Below are 17,583 nucleotides of genomic sequence, written 5' to 3' on the forward strand. Positions count from 1 at the left end.
TTTGTTAAATAGTAATTGGAGGTACAAATCTATTTATTTTCTTATCCAGTGGCGTGCACAGGTGGGTGTGCTAACAACCTAACTTTTATTGACATCCCTCTTAATCAAAATCTAGGGAGGTGTAGGGGGGCGAAGAAAGGTGTGGGGGAGATCCACCTCCTTAAATTTTATCATTTAGGTGGACACACACCCCGTATACATGCCCCTTAAAATCCCTGGCAGAAATCGTCAAAATTGAACATTGTGCTTTGAATTTAGACAGGGGGTGGTTAAGTTATAACCTTTTAGTTTTAAAACCCCTCTCTTAGAATCATGAATTGCTGTAAAATTATAGATACATAATCTTAGGTTACATAAGATATTTTTTTCAACATTTCTCTTTAAATACTAATTAATGTTTATCAATTGGAAATCTTTTTTTTACGTTAAACTTAGTAAGAATAATCTATTTTATCTTACCTATCGTGAGAGGTTCTTTTTTTATAATTAGGGCCTGTAGGTCTATTTAATAAATGTTGAATTTTTACGTCCTTGATGACCTAATGACATGGTAAATCCTATGGCAATTAATAGTTATTTCTTTCATCGTATTATAAACCGCTTTCAGCGGATATAATACGATGCTAGACATAGTTTCTTTGTATGGATGAGAACCGGTTCCTATCCACTGGATTCGAATGAATACGAGAAAAATAAAACGTATATCCAATATAATATTTCCTCATATTACCATTTTATATTCAAGCAATTTTGCAGAAGATTAAATATTTATTTCTCGTATTCATTCGAATCCGGTGGATAGGAACCGGTTCTCATCAATACGAAAAAACTATGTCTAGCATCGTATTATATCCAGCTTTCTACCAATATAAAAATGTACAATCATAAGATTAAAACCAGTTTTTTAGCCCCGAGGTGCCTAAGGCACGGGCTAAAAAAACTATTCTATATTTATATTCTATTCTATATCTAAAGCCGTTTGTAATACGATACGAGAAATAACTAATCTAGAATTTTGGTTCAACTTTTTATGGAAGTTGTTTAATGTTTACTGATAATAAATAAAAATCTATACAAATTACAGAAATTATATTTGATAAATAAAATTTTAAAAGTGAAAAAATACAGTAAATATAAAAAATAAAAATTTGTTTCAATTGTTTCATACATTTTTAAAAAAGAAAACTATTTTGACGGGGTATTATTAAAAAATGGGTAAGAGGGTGTTCTAACGATGGCGTAGAAAATGCAAAAGAAATAGCTAAGATAAAATGAGAAATTAATAAATGGTGTTGTTTTTATGACAGTTTGCAATAGATTTGTATTGCGAAAATTATGTCTTTTGACAACATAAAGAAAAAAAAGATTTTGCAAAAGTACCTAACGGATATAGAATATACGTGGATATTGACAGGAGAAAAATTGTCGCAAATGAAGGTTGCTAACATGTAGGCGAGGAGATCGGGTAAAGAGAATGGATGGGGGGGGGGGGCATGATTTTTTAGCCCGCTGTGAGTTTTACTTTATTAGAGAACCTGAAAATCTTGTGTAACAATTAAGTAATAATAAATCAATTGCAAAAGTATTGTTTTACAACAACAAAAAAAGATTACATTTTTGATGCAAAGGTAAGACCATGAAAGTCCTATCTTTAGAAGATTAAAATAAATACGGGGAGGGGGGGGGGATGTTGAATAATTAAAATAATATTATTTTACCTTTGCACTTTATTTTACCTACTAGTTGCTTCAGCCCTAGCTTTTAGGAGAGTGTGAGGTAGATCATGAAAATGCCCCAAAACCTCCCTAAGACATTTAAAATATTTCCAGAAAAGATCAGTTTTAACTAGCTATTACCGTGATCTTTGGCTTCAGACAAAAATATATTATTTGCTTTCTGAGAAGCCATGCAAAGCTGTATGAAAGTTTATAGCTATTTATTATATATATCATCTCTCCTCTGATTGCTAATCGGATCTACTGCAGTTCATGGTAAAATATTGCTGGTAACGAAGATTGCCAAAAATCTATAAATTTTAAAGGCACTGCACTGTGAGATAATTATGCACTATTGATTTATGGCTATTACAGATTATTTGTAGGCCTTCCTATGCCGCTTAAAACAGTGTGCGGGCATGAGCTGTACGTTCAGCCGTTTGGCAGCTAGCAGCCTTTAAAATTCATGGATTTTTGGCAATATTCGTTACCAGCAATATTTTACCATGAACTGCAGTAGATCCTGCTAATCTGCTAATAAGAATATTTTTTGCTATTTAATTAAGGCATATTTGTGGTTGGTTTGTCTGCTGAACTATCTTCTAGAAGGTGTTTGTGAAGTTTTTCTAAATTGGTATTACTGTAAGCCAAGTAATCTGCCTCCTAAAACAATAACAAATATGTTTTTATTATGAAAACCAGAATGACAACATCCATAAACGCGAAGCTCTAAAATCAGACTGTGCAGGGCAAATCTGCATTAATACTTGAAGAGTGTCAAAACTTGATAGACTGAATAAGAATTTATAAGCTAAACAAAATTGTATGCAATGTTGTTGCAAAATAGCTCATATACATCCATTTGTTTTAGGACATTATTACAATATAAGATCTTTATTATAGAGAATAGAGATGTGTCGTTTCTAACATTGTACCTTGTTGTACTAGGAATTATTATTCCAAAAATCAGATAATAGGTTTATTATCCTTATACTAAAGTAACAGGATGTCTGTGTGTTTGTTTGTACCGAAGGATCTCGCTAACCGCTGAACCGATCGGGTTCTCCTTAACAGGGTAGCTTCTCATAGGTCCCGGGAAAGTTTATAACTATTTTCTTGGGGGGTGGGACACCCCCAACCCCCCTACAAAAAAAAAATCTCTATTTTTTTAACTAAAATAAAAAAAGGAGGGGGGGCCCCCCCCAAACAAAAACAAAAAAATTTTCACCCCCCAAAAATTTTTTTTACTTTTTCTTTTAAAATCTAAAATTCTTCCTCAAGTGCCCCTAGAGGCCTCTAGGGGCGTAGCCGCTAGTGTCATATAAAGAAACATCGTTTTAAAAAAAATAAAAATATCGTCAAAATCTAAACTAGGATTGAAACACAACTTGGATAGTAATTAATCGCATCTTATTATAGACAATTTTCTGCAAATATTAAAATAAAAACAGGATTTTTTTTGGTTTGGATTCGAATTTGAAACCATACAGAAAAAAAAATTTTCAAAAACAAATTTTAAACCTTCAGATTTTCCAGGGATGGTTTTGCAGCCTTCTCAGTTCGTGTATGCCACACCCAAACTCTAATTAGTAAAAAATATTAGAAATTAAAATATCAGGAATACCTGCGACCGTGTCTTAACACGTAGCGCATCCGCTTGTCGACGGGGAGGTTATAGGTTTGAATCTCGGATTAACACCACGTCATAACAAAAGACGTTAAAAATGGTTCCTACTGCTACTATAACAGGCAATACCCCAGGTGTTTGGACAGAAAAGAAGACATTTGGATGCCCTTAGTTATTCTGGATTGCTGGACCTGGCGTTTGAGTGTCCCTGAGGTCCTTTACTACAAATATTTTTCCCTGAAAGGGGGGAGGGGGGTTCTTACCGAAGATTTTAGTTTTAAAGTATGTCAAATACTTAGAATTGACTAACAATGTACTATATCTTTCAATTGTTTTACAATTATATAACATCCAATTAGTATCTGAATTATTATTCTTTTGTATTCATTGTTAAATTATTTTATACAATATTCTATAATATTTAGTACAAATTTTCAGGAATCAGGTAAAGGACAATGAATGATAAATTTGATATACATCCCATCAGGGGCGTCCAAGCCTTTTTATTTGTGGGGGGGGGTAACATTTTTTTAAGGTGGGGGTAATTTGCTTGGGGGGGTAATTACCCTCCGTGAAATATATCTATTGGCAGGGGTAAATTTTGTTTACCACCCCTAAAATTTACCCCCAGAGGGTAAATTTTTTTGGGGGTAATTTGATAATGTTTTAATATTTAGTAGTAAAAATGTGCGCGAAAGTAGGGGTAAATTTTAAATGGGAGGGGTAAAATGAAAAATATTTTGGGGGTGCCTACGGCACTCCCAAATTCGTTTGGGGGGGGGGGGGTAATCACCTCTTTACCCCCCCCCCCCTTGGACGTCTATGCATCCCATAACCAATTGATGATAAACAAACAAACTTATGTAGCTTGGCTTTATTGGCTGAAGTATTTATATATGCTAGTTCGAACCAACAAGATTAAAATAAATCATAACATTTTTTAGCTTGCGATTCAGAGAATAAACATTATTAAATTAAAACTCAGCTCATACCAATAACGAAATTAATTCGGAAGAAAATCACGAAACCTATATATGTTTTTTAGCTGTTGTTGGGGGGCAACACATCGTAAAATTGACGACCTCTCCATTTGCCCCCCAAATATTATTTTAGATTTATTTTGCTTGTTGGTTATACCTTATTCCTGATTAAAACTACTGTTATATTGTTAAAATACAGAATAAAAATATATCACAATGAAAAAAAATCTTCTAAATAATTGCATTGCCATTTTGTATAGATTGAAAGAAATATCAAATCCTTTTATTCAATAGATAATGCAATAATCTTCTTAAATCTTATCCCCGCCCAAAATAACTTATTTAATCATATATTGTCTACTTAATATTTTTCTTGACAGTTTCCTTGAAAGTACCAAGTCGAACACAGAAACCCAACCACTTTGAAATAAGTTGAAAATAAGGAGGGGATGGGGTCATGTTAGGTTAGGTTATTTTGGGCACTAAGCAGCCATGCTGAATTAGAGCTTTGCAGGTGGCCCTGCGGGGGTTAGGGGTTGGCTATCCTTTCCCCCTTTTCTTAATTTATTTCAAAGATAATGGAGGGGGGGGGGGGGGAGTAAGTGCTCGATAGGCACTTTGAGGGGTAGCACCTTTTTTCCTATTATAAAACAGTATAAAAAACCTATACACTATTTGTTGAAAAATGAATAGAATAAGTAAAAGTATATTACCTAGTACACATTTCAGCTCTCGGTTCTAACTCAGTCACAGGAACCTCAAGAGACTTCACAAAACCTTCCTAGGAATAAATCAAGATAATATGTATAAGAAGTGTCAGCAATAATTAGATGCATAGCTACTCTATAATTCTAAGGAAATTTTTTTTACAAATATTAAAACTGCAAAATAAAAAAAGATGAATACATCCATATGAGACAAATGGCGATTGATTTCTTGAATCTTCACAAAAAGAAAACAGATTATAGATAGACCGCATGAACCAAGTAAGTTATAGAGTAGCTAGTCTCATCAGGCCTCAAAATTGCTAAAAAAGATTATATCTATGGTTGGTAACATTCAAATTTCAATCAATTTACATTTTCCCTAAGAAATTAAAGCACAACCGACAGACTTACGGACCTTATTAGTTAAATACTGGATGATGCACATTTGTGGTTAAAACTTAGACGTCTATCTTAAATTGCGACCGTTTAAATACAATTTTCTTCCATAGCGTTACGGACAAACGGATCGACGGACTGACAAAGTGAGTAATGTGTTTACCTCTAGATACGAAACTCTCGCAGGGAAGGTTGCATTTGGTTTAGATAATAAATGATTTACTGACACTGCAAATCCTAAAGTATATTGTTAAAATTTTATTTTTAGGTTGCGTGATTTTAAGATTAAATTATTTTCTCTGTTTGTATAAAGAGGTAGGGTGTTTGTCTGTTTATCTGTGTGTCTTCTTGCTATCCGCTTGAGCAATACGCTTCTTATTATCCTATTATAGCGAAGGATCTTGCTAACCGATGAACTTAAATAGTTATCTTTTACAGTGAAGCTTCTTATAGGTCAAGTGAAGGTTAATATCTATTTTTGGGAGGGTATCTCCACACTCCTAAGAGAAATCTCACCTACAAAAAAAATTACCCGCACTTTAAGTGTCCCTAGAGGGTTCAAGGGATGTAGCCGCAAGTCCTTGTAATAAAGTAAAAGGATGTTTGTCTGTCTGTACCGAACTGAACCGATCGGGTTCTCCTTAACAGGGTAGCTACTCATTGGTCCGGGGAAGGTTTATAACTATTCTAGGGGAAGGGTACCACAACCCTCCCAAGAGAAATCACCCCTAGAAAAAAATTCCTCCCCCCCTAATTTTTTAAAAATGAAATTAAAAATGGGGGGGGGGACCCCTTTCAAAACAATTTTTTTTTTACTTCTAAAATATAAAATAAGAAATTGGGTTATCAAATTCAACTTCCAACTCCTCAAGTGTCCCTAGGGTCGTATCCGCTAGTGTATATATAAAATGGAGATGTTACCTAAACCCTCTAAAATAAATTGCCGCTAAAAAAAACATTTTTTTCTTTTCTCTTTGAATATAAAAGTTGAGCTGTTGTTCGATCTCCCCTCCCCTCTGGTTCTCTATTTAAAAGCGAAGCGTCCGTCCGTCTGGAATATATGGCTTATTAGTTGATTTAGGCATGTTTGAATTGTCCTATTGATTTCAAACTTTGTATGGTGATTCTTGTAGTAGTTAGGTACCATTTCGAAAGCGTAGCAACTCTATACCAGAATGTCCGTATGTCCATTTTAAACATGTTGATTTTTAACTATTTTAACAACATTTTTTTGTGATATAATAATCCGATTGATCTGATTTTTGTAATACAGATTCCTAGGACATTAAAGTACAATATTATAAGCGAAGCATCTCTATAATAAAATCCTAAAATATGTAATTATGTCCTTAAACATTATCCTGTATTTAAGCAGTTTTAAAACAAATTTACTTACAAATTTTCTTCGACTTTTATACTTTTCAATTCTAATTATTCAGTTCTGACACTCAACAGGTGATATGTTCGTTTGTTCTACCGTTTCAGAGCTTCGCTTTTATGGATGTTGTCATCCTTGTTTCTGTAAAAAATGAGACATAAATTTGAAAAGTCTCTGCTCTTAATATAGCAACTATTCCTTTCAACCAATTAATACGCTTTCTAACGGTCGGCTATTATTCTGCATCCAAATAAAATAAGAAGGACAAAACATTTTTTTGAGTCTTTGACATAATCAACGCCTTTGATAACATAATATTAAATAAAATATTATTGGTGCTTTGCTCAAACCTATTTATTGACCCTCTAACCCCCAACTCTTGTTTTTCATTTTTGAAAAAAAAACTAAAATCTGGCCCCTGAATTTTAACCCTGCAGGTCTCTCCTGAACTTTATTTACCCTAACATAACTAATATTATAAGCATATAAAAAGTTTGTATGTGTAATATTTCAGATGCAATATGAGGAAAACCGCTAAAATGTACAGACAGTCCAAAAAAAGAGACAAGTTGTAGTGTAGCAACTCTAAAATATTGTCAAACCTGCCATATCCATAGCGTATTTTCTACCAGCTTGAAAAGCATCAAAGAAACCAACTACTTTCCCCTAAAATGATATTCAAAATTTAAATATAATTTGACTGCAGAAATTTTTTATTGTGCAAGTATGACAATATCTATTAAGCGAAGTAACAAAGAAGCTAATATTTAACATTATTAAGAAGTTTGAACATGCTCAAATTTTCAGCGTTGATTATAGAGACGCTTTGCGTATAAGACTTTGCCTAATTGTTCTAAAAATGTATATTAGAAACTACAGAAAATAGTATAATTATATTACAAAAAAGATTGATGTTAAAAAGATAAATATAAGAGGTTGTTATAATACAACATTTGCAATACTAGTCGACCGATTGTAGAGTATCTTCGCTTCTAAAGAAACTTATTAGGAAACTTACATTCTCTATAATAGGTGAGCTAACCCCATATCTGAGAACTAGCCCTACGGGAAACACAGATACCCGAACTGTTTGACGGATTTCTTCAAATATTCTGTACATTTTTATCAACATTTTAAGATTTAGTTGTAAAATTTAAAGGAATGATTTTGTATTGTGTGTTTTCTCTCAATTTTGAACCCTTAAATGCAGCGTTGCGGAGCCGTTTGATTTTGGTGCGGCTCCGGCTCCGTGGAGCCTTCTGTAATGATGGCGGCTCCGGCTCCAGCTCCGGCTCCGACCTAAAATCAAGAAAAAACTCGACATATTTTTTTTCAAAGTCTATTTTTTACTTTTGAAGGTTTTAAAAGTTCAATTTTTGATAAAAATGGACTTGAAAAACTTAATAGGGGAATTTGCACATGACAAAACAGAGTTACTAAATTATAATTTATAGTAAATCTCTTTATTTATCTAGTCCGGAGCCGGAGCCGTTTTTTAACAAAAGTTATGGCTCCGGCTCCAGCAAAATATGGCGGCTCCACGGCTCCCGGCTCCGGCTCCGCAACACTTGCTTAAATGAAATTCGACTGTCTTCAAATTAAATCTTATCATGGAGGGAGAGGACATTTGAATTAAAATTGTACTAGTGCCCAAAGTTCTTTAAACATATTTCTGATTCGTTTGTTTAAAAACTTCTATTAAATCTTGATTTATTGAGAAAAACTAGGAGTGTTAATAGTTAAAACTACAGAATATACGGGTATAGTCCTTTCCACGACATCCCTCCATAAGGGGCGATTCTTCGTATTTTCTCCTATTTCTAGCCCCTGCGGGGGGCTCTAACCCTGCGGGAACAATTACCTAACCCCGTGGGGCAATCACCTAACCCAATATAACCTAACCTAACCTAAAATAACCTATAAAAAGCCATTTTTAAAATACGACAAATCGCCCCTTATGGAGGGATGTCGTGGAAAGGACTATACCCGAATATACATTAGTCTATCGTCTGTTGTCTTATCTCTGTAAATCGCTGGATTTGAATACTATGTATGTGGCAGTCCTTGTTTACATTAAAATGCCTTCCTAGTATCATAGCTGTTATCATCATCGGCAAAGTAAATAACTCCCTGCAAATAAAAATAAATTGCAAACAAAATAATTCTGTAAACAAATATAGAAAATGTGCTTTTTCGATCATTGAAAAATGTAAATTAATTACATTTTTACTGTTTTACTTTTTCGCTATCGGGGTAATTTTTTTCTAGAGGCGATTTCTCTTGGGAAGGTGGTGGTAACCTCCCCCAAAATAATTATAAAACTTCCATGGACCTATAAGCTACCTTTAAAGCAGAATTATATTGGTTCAGCGGTTAGCCAGACCCTTCGGTACAGACAGACAAACAAACATCCTGTTACTTTATTATAAGGATAAATAACATAACATTTATTGTTAAAATTATCTTAATAATTATAGTGTGTGTGGTAGTAAAGTAGGAGGCAAAAAGGTTTTGTTTTTTTCTCACAGAATAAAATGCTTTTAAGCTAAAATACTGGCTAGGCTCCTTGAAGGGAAATATTAAAATATCAATTTATTTTGCACAAGCGGCTGAGTTTTTTAAGGGCTTTTGGGCTCTTTATGGAAGAGGGTGGGGAGGGGGGGGGGTGGGGGGTGGCTTGTGTCAACTCTCCACTTTTAATTGAAGTCTTAAAAATAAAAGTTGAGAGAAATTTCTTTTGCTGGGGACTGGTATATTGAAGTGACGATTTCTGTTTGGAGGGTAGAGATATTATCCACAAAGATCGCTGTTAAACCTCCATAAGATCCATAAGAAACTTTGCTGTAAAGGAGATCCATATTGGATCAGCGCAAAGCTTCATACTTCACAACAGACAGACACAAACATCCTGTTACTTTTATATAAGAATATAAGATAACAATTGAAGGGGAATGCTTTGTGGAAAAATTGACTTGTCAAAAAACCTCACATCTTCACTAGCATTTTCTCTGATCCATGCAATAGCTGCTCGCCTGTTGAAAACTCCTCGTCCAATAACCTACAATATTGAAAAGCTATAAAAATGGATCTGATTACTTTAAAATAATATAAAAATTTTGGCTAAGCAGTAGTATATTTAAAAGGTGACAACTTGTTTGCTTCTAAGGCTATATAAAAAATTTGACGCCTGTATATATACAAATGGATGTAGAATATATGTGGATATTATGAAAGAGAAAAAAATGTCACAAGTTTAGCTTGCTAACATTTAACTCGTACATTGGTAAGTTTGTTCATCCAATAGGAGGAAGGAAGGGGATGAGGTAAAGGGGTGGCTGAGGAGAATTGTTATTTTAGCCTGTTAAAAGTGTCTCTTATTAGAAAAATCGAAAATCTTTTGTAAGATTCAGGTAAAAATATATCCATTCCTATAATGCACAAGAGAAAGACTAAACTACATAACTTTTGTGTCACTTTTGAGGAAGACGATTCCTTTGGAGTCATATACATTTCAGAAAGAAAAAGAGAATGGGGGAAGAAAATCTCTTCAAAAGAGATGGGAGAAAGGAAATCGTCTTCCTCCAAAGTGACACAAAAGTTATGTAGTTTAGTCTTTCTCATGCACAAGATCTGTAAAATCTATTTATCTTGCCCCGGTTTATCTCTGTAACTCAATATTGTTCCTCATATATTTATTATCTATAATAACTTTCTAAATGAACTCAGCTAAAATGTTCACAAGATTATATTTTTTCTAAAGAATTATCTTTTATGACAAAAAAATATTTTTGTATTTGTACAGTTCTTCAATACTGATCCACAATTATATAAGGACAGGAGTGCAGCTTTTCTGGAAGTAAAGGGATAAGAAAATGAGTAAGATTTATCTATGTAGTGCAGTTCAAAGTAGAGGTTCCTGGTAACGATTATCTCCAAATAATCTATGAACTTTAAAAGCTGCTAACGGCCAAACGGCAAACAGGAATATGCTGGCTCAAAATTTTAACCGACAAAAGAAAACTTACAAATAATCTGGAATATTCATTACTCAGTTATCTCGCAGTGCACATAAATGCGCGAAAAAAACTTATTTTGAGCGTTTTTCTTCAGAAAGCTTTCCCTGTGCATCATTGGATCTTGGTTATTCCAGATAATTTGTAGGCCTTCTGAACACGGTGTGCGATATGACATGTACACTTTAAAGTTCTTAGATTTTTGGAGATAATCGTTACCTAGATCCCAATTATCATTACAAAAAAGTTTCTAGTTAAACAAGGATGGCAACATTTATAAATACAAAGCTTAACAAATCAGATAGACAAACGAACAAAGACAAATAGAAAGTATTATCGCTATCATTATACAAAATTGTCTAGGAGTTTAAATAAAAAAAAATCCGTGCGGCCGGACATACTTGCATGCAAGACTCGATAATAGAGATGCTTCACTTATAACATTATGCCAAATGGTTCTATTAATCTATATTACAAAATCAAGTAAATTTAATGATTTATATCAATATACGATATTGCTTTTTAAAGGAAAAACAGTCTTAATTTTCAAGAAAAAGCGTTTGTAGGCATGGATTTTTATCATGACACGGTCCATTTATTCCTGAACTCTTTAGAATTCTGGATAAATACACGTTTTTGCAAACGCTGGTTCAGCTTTTCAAGTGAAAATTATTTTCCTACATATGTCTCTGCCACGTTATTCATTTCAACAGTGTTCTATAAAGCCTAGCTTCTAATTGGTACAGAAATATTTGAAATTACCCCTTCTGTAGATAACAATTAATGGTTGAAAAGTTTGGTCATTTTTAAAAGTAACAAAAGGTTATAAAACTTTTGGTTTTAAAATGGATATATTATTACTTGGATATTACTACAGATTTTTATGTTTCTGATAAAGCGGGCTAATATAACAATTCCTCTCTTCAATCCCTTTCACCAGATCCCCTCCCATACTACTGGATTAACAAACTGAACAATAAATGTTAACAAACTAAATTGACGACAATTTCCCCCTGCCATAATATTTACGTATATTCTATTCTATATACATCCATTGGTTTAGTATAATCTTTAGTCCAAAGTCACTCCCCTACCTGTGTTATAATCAAGTACATAAGTAAGTATATAGCTAATTATATTGATTGATTACCTTCCCTACCAAACTTGCAGGTCTTGGTGCTGCCAGTTGAGTGTAACTAAAACAGATTATAAATAAACAATAACAGGAAAAGTTGAAAGACAAATTAAAATACACTCTGAAATTACTTGAATTTTCAAAAAAGACAAATATTTTCTTTGTTACATGGACTTTTAGTATGTTATGTACAGATTTAGATTTGTGTATATTTTCCCTTTATTGTAAAAAAAAGTTTACAAGTAAACAAGTTTATTTGTCTAATTAGATGTATTATGATGTTTTCTTAGGTTAGGTATTTAGGTACATTAGTGTATATTTTACCTTAATCCAGAGTGTTTAAGTAAATAGTGTACAGGTTACAATTTGTATTAAGATTGTGTACACTTTGTTTTCCTTAAGCCGGCTTAAACAGCCAGGTGGCTGAAGAAAAAAACAGGAAATCATAGTGTACTATAGTAAGTCTATTAAGTAAAACTACACTAAGAATTCCTTTCATTTTTCTCACTTTTCACAGAAATTGGCTTGGAAAATTCAGCCAATATTGAAAAAAATCTCCACTTTGAATTTCATGAAAGCGTTGTTATTGATTATACGTCTGATAATAGAGACAGGAGAGGTAATAAATTTTTTTTAAAAAGATTAATATAAATTTTGTAGGTTTAAAATCACAAAACTTATGAATGGATTAAAAAAATTCTTTCACTAAATCCAGGGTGGGGACTAGTGTGTACTAATGTACCAGAGACATATTACCTGAATCCAGAGTGTTCAAGTAATTGGTGTACAGGTTTAGATTTGTATACAATATTGTGTACAATAGTGTACATGTTACCATAAACCAGAATGTTGAAGTAATTAGTGAACAAGTTACTATTTTTGTAAAAAAATAATGTATATTAGTAAAAATATTACCTCAATCAAGTAATTGGTGTACAGGTTTAGATTTGTAAACAATATTGTGTACAATAGTGTACATGATACCTTAAACCAGAGTGTTTAAGTAATTGGTGTGCAGGTTTACATTTGTTTACAAGATTGTGTACAATAGTGTACCTGTTACCATAAACCAGAATGTTAAAGTAATTAGTGAACAAGTTACTATTTTTGTAAAAAATAATGTACATTAGTGAAAATATTACCTCAATCAAGTAATTGGTGTACAGGTTTAGATTTGTAAACAATATTGTGTACAATAGTGTACATGTTACCTTAAACCAGAGTGTTTAAGTAATTGGTGTGCAGGTTTACATTTGTTTACAAGATTGTGTACAATAGTGTACATGTTACCATAAACCAGAATGTTGAAATAATTAGTGAACAAGTTACTATTTTTGTACAAAATAATGTACATTAGTGAAAATATTACCTCAATCCAAAGTGATCAAGTAATTGATGTACAGGTTTAGATTTGTATACAATATTGTGTACAATAGTGTACACATGTTACCTTATAATCCAGAGTGTTCAAGTAATTGGTGTACAGGTTTAGATTTGTGTACAAAATAATGTATATAAGTGTTCATGTTAACCTAATCCAGAGTGTTCAAATAATTGGTTTACAGGTTTAGATTTGTATACAAGATTGTGTACAATAGTGTACATGTTATATAATCCAACAAGATTTTGTACTAATATTCCAGAGTGTTCTAGTAAATAGTGAACAGGTTTAGATTTGTGTACAAAATAATGTACAGTGGTGTACATATTACCTTAAACCATAGTGTTCAGGTAATTGGTGTACAGGTTTAGATTTGTATACAATATTGTGTACAATAGTGTACATGTTACCTTAATCCAGAGTGTTCAAGTAATTGGTGTACAGGTTTAGATTTGTATACAATATTGTGTACAATAGTGTACATGTTACCTTAATCCAGAGTGTTCAAGTAATTGGTGTACAGGTTTAGATTTGTATATAATATTGTGTATAATAGTGTACACATGTTACCTTAATCCAGAGTGTTCAAATAATTGGTTTACAAGTTTAGATTTGTATACAAGATTGTGTACAATAGTGTACATGTTACCTTAATCCAACAAGATTGTGTACTAATATTCCAGAGTGTTCTAGTAAATAGTAAACAGGTTTAGATTTGTGTACAAAATAATGTACATTGGTGTACATATTACCTTAAACCATAGTGTTCAGGTAATTGGTGTAAAGGTTTAGATTTGTATACAATATTGTGTATAATAGTGTACATGTTACCTTAATCCAGAGTGTTCAAGTAATTGGTGTACAGGTTTAGATTTGTATACAATATTGTGTACAATAGTGTACATGTTACCTTAATCCAGAGTGTTCAAGTAATTGGTGTACAGGTTTAGATTTGTATACAATATTGTGTACAATAGTGTACATGTTACCTTAATCCAGAGTGTTCAAGTAATTGGTGTCCAGGTTTAGATTTGTATACAATATTGTGTACAATAGTGTACACATGTTACCTTAATCCAGAGTGTTCAAGTAATTGGTGTACAGGTTTAGATTTGTGTACAAAATAATGTATATAAGTGTTCATATTACCCTAATCCATAGTGTTCAGGTATTTGGTGTACAGGTTTAAACTTGCATACAAGATTGTGTAGAATAGTGTACATTTGTTACCTTAATCCAGAGTGTTCAAGTAATTGTTGCACAGGTTTAGATATGTGTACCCTGTCTTCAGAAACTATCCAATGTACATTTGGCACCAGTCTTAGAGTATTTGACAATCTAATAAAAAGTTAAATTTTTAGAAAATCAAATTTAAAATAAACTCAAGCTTACTGTAAAAAATATTTGAAATTGGAAAATTTATGACAATATGTAAGTTGTTAAACAAATGATGCCCATGGCTTTAAAAGTATAATCTACTTTTAAAACGTGAATCTTTAATTATAACTGATATATTGAAATTCTATTTATAAGAGACTTTAATAGTGTCATAAGTTTCACATTTTGCAAGGTAAGATTAATTAGAAAAGGTTAAATGCATCTTCCCCCCCCCCCCCCTCTTCTCCCCAATTTGAATATGAGAGAAGTGGAGTATTACTTGTTAAGATTCCCTTGACATGTGCGCATTTACTCTACCTTTTAAGTTCATTTTATAGTCTCAGCTATTCTTTATGTCTTAGCTTAGCTATTTATGGATGTTGTCATCCTTGTTACATTTGATACCTGGTAAGATCTGCCATTTGAGTTGGTCGAGTATATGTGGGGGTTACTACATAAATTGGACGCATTGTTAAAACTAAAAAAAAAATAATATACATATGTATTGGATTAGTAGCGAAGCTACCTTGCGTTTTAAACGTGTTGGTTTTTAAGTCTTTCTCTATTACTTTGCATTGGGAAAGCTTCAAATTTTCTTCTTTTCTTGTTTCTCTTTTATTTTGTCGGCTACACCCAAAAAAGTCCTTTTTTACCCCTTAACAATATTTTTCGTGCCTTGCAGGCCTTGCTCATGATTTACTGCATGGAAGTATTGACGACCGATGGACGAACTAATATTTGAACAATATAAAGGAGCGCTGCTATGCTATAATTTACCTTCATTTCTGAGATGTATTTCTGGTTGTTTCTCGCCGGGATGATTCACTGTCATTTCTTGGGCGTGCCTTAACTTTCAGTATTATCAAATTTTTCATAATTCTTAAAACATGTTTTTAGAAGCGTCGCTACACTAGAATTAACCTTTATCTGTCTGTTCATCCATCCGTCCGTTAGTACATAAAGATTTTGGAAAAGTATGATTTTCTCGGCTTCTTTACAAGATAAACAGCTAAAAATTGTTGTGAAGATTCCTAATATCAAGGAGCATCAAGTATATGATTTACTTGATCTGTTTGCCTGTTAGAATAAAGGTACTAAGAAAGAGAGGTAATGTCTGATTGAGCCAATAAATGAATCGCATCGGAGCATACATGAAATCTCATTGGTTGAATTAAACTGAAGTTTTCTAGTTTTTTCATTAGAGTTAATTAGAGCTGTTCTTTTAACTTTTACTCGGATCAAGTCCATCACATGAAGTACTGTCTTCATATTGTTGTTTTACATCTATGTTTTATCTGTGCATTAATAATAAATATGCTTCATCTATTGCAATCGTTGTAAAATAATAAAAATCCCTTGTTGTGTATACACTGCACTGTACACATATGGGAAAGGGAAAGGGCATATTTTTTAAATTTTGTTCATATAAAGAGTCAGCTGTAAATAGTCGCATTTCTTAAGATAAAGCTTTTCTCACGTAAATTATATCGTGTTAAAATTTATTTTCTAGTATAGTGTAAAGCATATTACAAATCCTTTAATAAGTTAGCTATGAATTGTTGAATTTCTTAATATAAAGATTGCTTTCTAGAAATTATATACTTGAAAAATTTTAAAGTTTTTTGTCAGCTGGAGGAGTTCCTTTGTCAGATTTACTATACTTCTTCTCTCCTAATTCTATTCCTGTTAGTCATGCCACAAAAATATAAACATTAAAACATTTACACACATATATGAAAGGTTTCGTGATTTTTTCTAATACACTTATTTTTATTTCACCTTAGTACAAGCTCTCCAGTATATCTCATTCTCCTAAAAGGAAATCATTTGTGAAATATTTAGTAAACAAGGATGACAAAATCCATAAATGCAAAGCTCTAAAAACAGATGGTATAGAAAACGAACGATTCTAGAGTGTCATGACTTGATAAGCAAAATATAAATAAATACGTAAATAAAAAATTTGCATTTAAATTTGTTGCAAAATTGCTGGAATACAGGATACTATTTAAGGATTTAAATATAAAGATGCTTCGCTTGTAACATTTTACTTTGTTGTCATAGGAATCATTATACTAAAAAAAGGATAATTAAAAATGTTCTAAATGAACAAGTTTTAAATTTATCTACGGACGTTCTGATATTAATTAAGAGTTTCTTGAATACATACAATGCAGTTGTCGTATTTGAAGTTTATGAATTGATGACATATTTAGTTGTTTAGTGTTCATAATTGTATCTTATTGCTATTCCGGTTCTAATCCTGCGGATATTAATCGGATTCGGAGCCAACCAGAAGTATTTTTTACCTGAGTGCAAATAGTAAAATTAATGACTGTACAAACAGTATCATATGTAATGCTTTCGACGATACCATTCTCCTCTGAAAAGTCACATTCATATATATATATATACACGTGACTTTGCACTCCCACACACACACACACCACACAACTTGCAGATCAATTGAAAAGATTATTAAGTTGTGTAAGAAAGGATTTATTATCACTTACACCATTATCATGTACTCCCTCCCCTCCTACTGGATGGACGAACTAAACATTAAATGATGTCCATGTTAGCAACTTAAATTGACAACAATTTTCACAAAGTATAATCTACATGGGCATTTGTGTAAGAATATTCATAGCGAAATCTATAACAGGGGAAAATATAAAGGGCAGTGTTTTTCTGCGAGTACAGGAGAATTAAGGGGTGGGGGACCCCTTATTTCTTAAATGAATTGAAAATGCGGGGGGAGGGGTGTTTTATTTATGCCTAACCCCTGCGGGGTCCCCTAATTAACCTTCTAGGCTACCTATATAATAGGGTGGGTCGATTTTGGAATTTTTTTTCTGAGGCCAAAGCGGGGAT

At 32.7% G+C, this 17,583-nt stretch overlaps 1 protein-coding gene across 1 annotated transcript; it reads right to left on the reverse strand.

Moving 5' to 3' along the window:
• Positions 1–2,207: 2,207 nt before the first annotated feature.
• On the reverse strand, positions 2,208–17,088 carry LOC145330702 (galactosylgalactosylxylosylprotein 3-beta-glucuronosyltransferase S-like). Its single transcript, XM_080175367.1, has 14 exons — positions 17,019–17,088; positions 16,489–16,521; positions 15,487–15,554; positions 15,115–15,187; positions 14,563–14,670; positions 11,967–12,012; positions 9,793–9,861; positions 8,890–8,933; positions 7,822–7,915; positions 7,406–7,469; positions 5,589–5,662; positions 5,036–5,103; positions 3,237–3,297; positions 2,208–2,378 (listed from the first exon to the last, which is right to left on the reverse strand). The coding sequence occupies exons 1-14, from the start codon at positions 17,084–17,086 to the stop codon at positions 2,277–2,279; spliced, it is 972 nt and encodes a 323-aa protein (XP_080031493.1). The 5' UTR covers positions 17,087–17,088; the 3' UTR covers positions 2,208–2,276.
• Positions 17,089–17,583: the final 495 nt, after the last annotated feature.

Source organism: Acartia tonsa, chromosome 10 (assembly GCF_053477335.1).
Source record: "Acartia tonsa isolate MP-2025a chromosome 10, ASM5347733v1, whole genome shotgun sequence".
Classification (NCBI taxonomy): domain Eukaryota; kingdom Metazoa; phylum Arthropoda; class Copepoda; order Calanoida; family Acartiidae; genus Acartia; species Acartia tonsa.

Coding starts and splice junctions, on each gene's coding strand:
- LOC145330702 (XM_080175367.1), bottom strand. CDS start 17,086: ATGGTATCGTCGAAAGCATTACATATGATACTGTTTGTACAGTCATTA. Junction 16,522..17,018: donor ATTTTACTATTTGCACTCAG/GTAAAAAATACT, acceptor ATTTCCTTTTAG/GAGAATGAGATATACTGGAG. Junction 15,188..15,486: donor AATACATCTCAGAAATGAAG/GTAAATTATAGC, acceptor TTTTTTTTTTAG/TTTTAACAATGCGTCCAATT.